At 31.9% G+C, this 7,248-nt stretch overlaps 1 protein-coding gene across 1 annotated transcript in view; it reads left to right on the top strand.

Moving 5' to 3' along the window:
* The window catches only part of LOC111704876 (UDP-glucuronic acid decarboxylase 1), an 8,803-nt gene extending 2,018 nt beyond the window's left edge, over positions 1-6,785 (top strand). The window contains exons 3-11 of the mRNA XM_023477246.1: positions 218-311; positions 1,354-1,448; positions 2,942-3,022; positions 3,560-3,647; positions 3,757-3,896; positions 4,158-4,207; positions 5,068-5,193; positions 5,410-5,535; positions 6,191-6,785. Of these exons, the coding sequence (XP_023333014.1) occupies positions 218-311; positions 1,354-1,448; positions 2,942-3,022; positions 3,560-3,647; positions 3,757-3,896; positions 4,158-4,207; positions 5,068-5,193; positions 5,410-5,535; positions 6,191-6,293 (903 nt within the window). The 3' untranslated portion in view covers positions 6,294-6,785. The remainder of the gene's footprint in view (positions 1-217; positions 312-1,353; positions 1,449-2,941; positions 3,023-3,559; positions 3,648-3,756; positions 3,897-4,157; positions 4,208-5,067; positions 5,194-5,409; positions 5,536-6,190) is intronic.
* The last annotated feature ends 463 nt before the right edge of the window (positions 6,786-7,248 follow it).

Here is a 7,248-nt window from a genome sequence, read left to right as displayed (position 1 = left end):
GGGGTCAACATGGGGTCAACATGGGGTCAACATGGGGTCAACATGGGGTCAACATGGGGGTCAACATGGGGTCAACAATTAACATGGGGGTCACCATAGGATAAACACCGGATGTCGGAAAAAATTATTACACATACCTGGAATTTTTTTAAATCTATATTAAAGTTAGGTATATGTGTAAAAAGTGAACTGTTCTCAATTTCTCCTTTGAATTAAGGTATTCGTTGTGGATAACTACTTTACTGGGCGGAAGCGTAATATAGAGCAGTGGCTGGGTCATGAAAACTTTGAAATGTTGCATCAGGACATAGGTGAGAACCTGAGAACATGTAGATTTAGATAGTGGTCAACAGAGAGAAATAGAATAAGTATCATTTTAAGCCAGGTCTAAGTAAAGTAAATTGAACGAAATATTGAAATCTTTTATGTTTTTACTTTTAACTCCCATTAATGATCAGCTATAGAGAAGAACAAAAATGTTATGAAATGTTAATATTTAACCGAATAAATAAGCATCTCTCATATTTGTGCTTAAAATCAGAACTACAGGAGCAATAAGGTCACATAGTTGTACCAGTAATGTCAATATTGAATTTGAGCTTCTCCTCCTGGGTAGTTTACAGTAAATACCTTTCACACTGAATTATTTGTTAATAATTATAGTTTGAATAATTCTTAGCTTTTCTGGATAGTTTGTCACTGCCCTTCAGTAAATGTTGCTCTCTCTGTATTTAGATAAAAAAGATTGCAACAGTACACGCAACAAAAACTCTAAGGGGCCTCTTTTTTTGCCCCCGTTTTCTCCAGCTGTATACAACCCTTTGCTTTAATGTTAAACACGTCTTTCTATTCCACATTTTTGGAAGGTATTGTGCGGAGGGAGAAAGTAAATTGTAATAGATATGATAATTTAAGATAAATCTCTTTTTTTTGGACGGGGGGAGGGGGGGACAACAGTTCTACGTAAATAATGTCTAACATATCTACGTTTTTGTAATGATTTGCTCCGTATTTATTTATTATAAATATGACAAAAAAGATTACTTGAAAGAAACTAGTTCTCTGCTCGTAATACAGTACTTTAAGCTAACCGTCACAAAAATGTTTGTACTATACAGCCAATCGATGGCTCAGGTTCTGAAGAAATGTTTTTTTTTCATCTCGATATTTTTAAATGACATTCATTTGGCTTCACTAATCCCTAATAAATATCAATTTTAAATTAGTTTATCAGTTATTACAAAGAGAAATATCAAAAAGGCCACAGACGTGTGGTATTTACAACAATTCTAAATAATGTCTTATAAAATAATTAGATAAATTGTAAAAAAAATATAATTTTTACCTGTTCAGTGAATCCTCTGTATCTGGAGGTTGATCAAATTTATCACCTCGCCTCACCAGCTTCTCCTCCTCATTACATGTACAATCCAGTCAAAACTATCAAGGAACCATTTAAACTCGTGTAAACATGTACATATATTATATATATAGTATATTCAATACATGTCCTTGAATTATTTGATACATATGGAAGGCAAAGTGGCATCGAAAAAGTTCCAAAATTTTTTTACGTGTAACATTTTTGTATATTTTTAAAAATGAATTTTTAATCATTTGCCACATTCTTTTATTTCTTACAAATAAGTATGACAATTGTAATACGTACTTTTTGCAATTTTTAAAAAAATTTCTTAAGCATTCTAAAAGTTTCGAAAATTAACATAGAACAAAAAACATGCCTTAAAGAAATGGACTATAAACATAAAACCATAAAACAAAAACATATTTTTTTATTTTTTTTTAAGCTCATTTATCTTTGGTCGGAACGGAAGGAGGTCAGACATCAGACCATACTGCTAGTGTAAGGCTTCTTACCAGGGCCGGATCCAGCTCTTTGAAAAACTTCTAATAAAACTGTGATGGGGGGAGCAAATATTAAATTATTCTTAAAATATGTAAAAATATTGCAACATTAGAACTGTATTTTCAAACGAAAATTATTAATATAAAAAAGGATAGCAAGTAAATAGGTCTTGGATATATCATTTTAGAACAAACAAAATGTATCAAATAATATCATTTAGGGGTTAAATTTTGTGAAATATTTCTTAAATCATTTTACAGAAGCAAAATTGTATTCTAGAATTTTAAGGCATAATATTAATATTATATTAATATATAATATTGACTTGATCTCAGATTAGGTTTAGAGATAAAAATGTATTAAAATCACTGGTCAAGTAAAAAATCAAATTTTTAACAGCATTTTGAATTGAAATGGGTAGCAATAAATACTGCGTGAAAACCGGAGTTTAATAATATAAAAAAAAGCCCAACTATGGTCACAGATAGTTTTTTCTATATCTAAATCTGTTAAGTACTCAAAAAATGTGTTTTTTATGTTTTAAATGGTCAATTTGCAATATTTTTATATTGTATTTTATATTATGATTTATATTAAATTATTTATATTATATTTTGATTTAAATTCGGGAAAACAACTCTGTTTCAAAAATACCCATGTATTGAATATCTGTTAAAATTAAAATTTTTATTTGTATTAGTTGTTTTTTTATCATTACAACCCTTTTCATGGAGCCATTTCATGGAGCCATTTCTGATTTTTGTAAACTTTTTTGTTGTTATTTTTTTCTTAATATTTTTCCTCGTGAGAAAAATTTTCACAGTTTAATAAAAGCTTACTTTTTTTGAGTTTTGACATTTTTTTCAATTTTTCTCCCGAGGCCGAATTTAAAGAAATTGAGCCGCGGCTTAAATTTGAAACGCGGCTCAAATATGGTTGGTTCCACTTAAAATTGTATCCAATGTTTCAATATTTATGCCGGCGCTCAATTGAAACCGGTTTTTGGCGGATTTAAGACACGGCTCAAATTCATTAAATTTGGACTCTGGTGAAACGAATTTAAATGATATCCAGACTAACACTGTTGGTACAATTAACATGCTTGGTCTGGCTAAACGAACCAAAGCAAGGATTCTAATTGCATCCACTAGTGAGGTAATATGCACCGTTAAAACGTCTCATAGGTCTCAAATGAATCCTAAAATTGCCGGTCACTCCCTTTAACCTTGAACTTGACATTTAAATGTTTATCTTGACCTTTAAACCTTTATCTTGACCTTTAAACATTTATCTTGATCTTTAAACCTTTATCTTGACCTTTAAACCTTTATCTTGACCTTTAAACCTTTATCTTGACCTTTAAACCTTTATCTTGACCTTTAAACCTTTATCTTGACCTTTAAACCTTTATCTTGACCTTTAAACCTTTATCTTGACCTTTAAACCTTTATCTTGACCTTTAAACCTTTATCTTGACCTTTAAACCTTTATCTTGACCTTTAAACCTTTATCTTGACCTTTAAACCTTTGTCTTAACCTCAACCTTTATCTTGACCTTTAAACCTTTATCTGGACCTTTCATCCTTTATCTGGACCTTCAAACCTTTATCTTGACCTTTAAACCTTTTTCTTGTCCTAAACTAAGACCTTCACCATAACCTTGACCTTTGCCCTAACCTACCTGTTATCCAGGTGTACGGGGATCCCGAAGTGCATCCTCAACCGGAAACCTACTGGGGTCACGTTAATCCAATCGGACCCAGGGCATGCTATGATGAAGGTCAAACAAATCTTGAATCTTTAATCCAACCAATCTTAATCCTTAAATATTATATCTGAACCAAATCTCCTTTGTTGCCCACTGCTCCTCTAAATGTTCAATATTTTAGGTAAGCGAGTTGCAGAAACCCTCGCGTATGCGTACGCAAAGCAGTCAAATGTATCTGTCCGCGTAGCGCGAATTTTTAATACTTATGGTCCGCGGATGCACGCGAACGATGGACGAGTAGTTTCTAACTTTGTTATTCAGGTGAAATACTTGTAAAAAATGTATTTTCTGGCTATTCATCTCTTTTCCTTTAAACCATTAAGTTAGCTTACAAAAAAAAGATTAAAGAAAAAAAATGAAAAAATAGAAAGGGTTGGGAAGTAAAAAATATTTATTTTGATATTTCCTCGAATAAGAATTAAATCTGTCTTTTTTAACTAAGAGAAGAAAATTCGAGAACAATTAAGATTATGTTTGTGAAGTTAACCCTCGGGATCCTTTAAGTATTTGTTTAATGTTTAGGCTCTAGAAGATAAACCTTTGACTATCTATGGTTCAGGAGATCAAACAAGGTAGGTCCTCAGGGGGGGGGGGCCTTTTTTCAGGCGGGAAGAAATCTGTCAGTAATATTAGCCTTTACAAAACCTTTAGTTGTTTGTCTGAATGTTTTAGTTGGTTTATATGTGGTAATTTTTTACTCTTTGTGGGCTTCATACATTTATGCGTATGCGTATAAAAATCGAACTATTATTATAGATTTATTTCGCACTCAAAGGTAAAAATTATAAAAAGTTAATCATGGTTGCGATCTCATTATCAACTAAATAGTTTAGAACAAAAATATCATCTTTAACTTTGAGTAATTCATGAAGAATGGGTAATATCCATTCTTGGTCTAAAGGAATCTGATTGTATATCATATTTTGTTTTACACAAGATTTCTAGATTGTACATTACAGTCTTGTGCAATAGATTTTTACATAAACAGTTCTTAAATTATGTTTACTTAAATCTACTAAAAGTCGGAGACATTGCTTATGACAATTTGATAAACTGGTCACAAATTGTACAAAACGAGTGCATAAAACTGTTTTAATATGAGGAACATTAGAAATGGGCTCAATGAAATATCTATGGGTTTCTCTTGGTAGATCAAAAAAAATGGGATTAGCAATGTTCCATGAATTGAGGAGTTCAGCCCACTACCCCATCCCCTTCTCTACCCTCATCTTGACGTATGATCATACTGCTTCATGTGCATTTTGATTAATATTCCATCGTAGAGGTCACTAAGTCTGTAGAAAGCTGAGAAAACAAGATGTATACTAGCGCCTCTAGTGTGAGAAATCTACCGGATTCCGCTTGTACTCAAGTACACCTATACTCTATAGTTAATAACTCTTTTCTTCCTATAAATGTGTAAATGTTCTAGATCCTTCCAGTACGTGTCCGACTTGGTGAACGGTTTGGTTCTCCTCATGAACTCGAACTACAGCCTACCGGTCAATATTGGCAACCCTGACGAACATTCTATAATCACATTTGCAAACATTATCAAGTAAATATTTATTTTCATATTACTTCCCCCGGGTCTAGTTTTTGATTAATTGGGGGAAAATAAAAAAAATTTTACAGTAAAAGGCAAGTTTTTTTTAGTCTTAGATGATAATTGATTTAAGAATCACAAATAAATGCCGAACACGACTTGTCATTTTTAACTTTTCTTGAAATTATCATGTTTAGCGAGACACACTGTATATTAATATATATTAAGTGATATGGTTGGTGGAGGTAGCAGTATAGAGCACCTGCCTGCTGTAGAAGATGACCCGCAGCGACGTCGACCAGATATATCGTTGGCTAAACGGGTTCTAGACTGGGAACCTACTGTTCCACTCAAGTAAAATCTATATTTTCAGGGGGGTACAGCGAGGGGTGTACAGCGAGGGGTGTACACCAAAGGTGGTACAACCATCCTTAAGGCCTAAATTTTTTTTGTTGGGGGGTGGACAATTTCAAAGGGTTGCTCAATGTCTGTCAGATATATGTTGACTTTTTGTCCACCCCTCTTAACTAAACCTTTACACAATTCTAGAAGAAAAAAATTTCAACAAAAAAAATTGTGAATAATGGTCTGAGTTACACTTATATTCTCTAAACTATATTTTTAACGTTTGTTTATATATCTGTTCTTCTGGGTTTTCATTTTATTATTATAAATACGAATGAAGGGTTAACGTAGTTTTAGTGAAGAATAGAATACAGGGGAATAGGAGTTTTTTTTACTTTACTGACATGCCATCATTTAAATATTTTAAAAAGGCAGCAGAGCTGGGAACTTTTTTGTTGGATAGTTGTAATCCCCATTGCTTGATCTCTATATTCACTTTAGGGACTTTTAATTTGAGAATCAATGCTCCATCACTTCATTTCAGTTATTTCTCCCCAGATCCCTGGATTCGATTTTTATGTTGGGTATCAAATAAAAATTAAATTGATCTGCAGATTAACAAAATCCGCAAAAAGAGATTTGTTTTTGATAAGATTATATTTAGGAAAGGTTTGGCGAAAACTGTGGATTATTTTAGAAAAGAACTCCAAAGAACTAAACACTCGGACAGAAATCTACCAGAAATTCACGAGTATTCGTCGCTGTAAAAATACGACTAAATTCCTTCAGATTAATATTAGAAGTATTATATAATTAACGGGACTAAAGAATGTAATTAATTCTACCAAAAAAACACCTATTTATTATTACTTGTTGGTTACAAAATTTAACGATAATGACAATCTTAACGGGATGAACTTTTTTCAACCAGAACCAGAAAACTAATTAAATGTCGTCTTTGTTTGTCGCTCAGAATTTGTGACTTGGAACAGTTGCAATTCACAAAATCCTGAGCGACAATTGCGAAATTTCACTAATCTAACGGTAGACATTAAAAAAGAATGTACAGGACACTTAATTTCAATCAAAAAGATCAAATTTTAGTTATGCTTACCTGACTCAAATATTGTTTGTAATTGTAGTCAAAGCTATTGATCCTTGTAAATCGTGTTAAAGAAAATCTGTTACAGTGTTAATTAGTCAATATTTTATCTAATCCGTCCAGAACTGGAATCTTCTTAATAAACGGATTAAGTCAATTTAATTATTTTGTCTCAAATCCTAAAAACTATTAAATCTCAATCAATTTATATATTGTATTGCCATCTCTAGTTGCAGTTGAATATGTTGTCAATTTAAAATCTTAGAATTGTTTCTGATAAATTTATAAATAAATAAATATTTCGAATAAATTGATTGTTATGTGAAGTGATGCCATTAAAAGGAAAGACGGTTAGTTATTGAACTAAAATCTTGGAAAAAGAGACAAATTTTCCGGATTTTTTTAGTAACAGCCATATATGTGGCAAATATAGTATCTAAATGAAAAAATCCTTGAATTTATTCTGCGAAACTTTTTCCGTTTTCTGTTCTCCGTGTTCCTTAAATTTGTTTTCACTGTTGAAGTAAATCCTAACCTAATATCATCCCTAAAATTGACTAAACACTAAGAATTTATACTGTTTTCCTCTTTTAAGGTTTTTGGTCTCTTAAAAGGTCTCA

The sequence above is a fragment of the Eurytemora carolleeae genome, unplaced genomic scaffold, assembly GCF_000591075.1.
Source record: "Eurytemora carolleeae unplaced genomic scaffold, Eaff_2.0 scaffold638, whole genome shotgun sequence".
NCBI lineage: Eukaryota > Metazoa > Arthropoda > Copepoda > Calanoida > Temoridae > Eurytemora > Eurytemora carolleeae.
The sequence above is the reverse complement of the archived record's forward strand: the minus strand, read 5'-3'. Positions and strand labels throughout refer to the sequence as shown.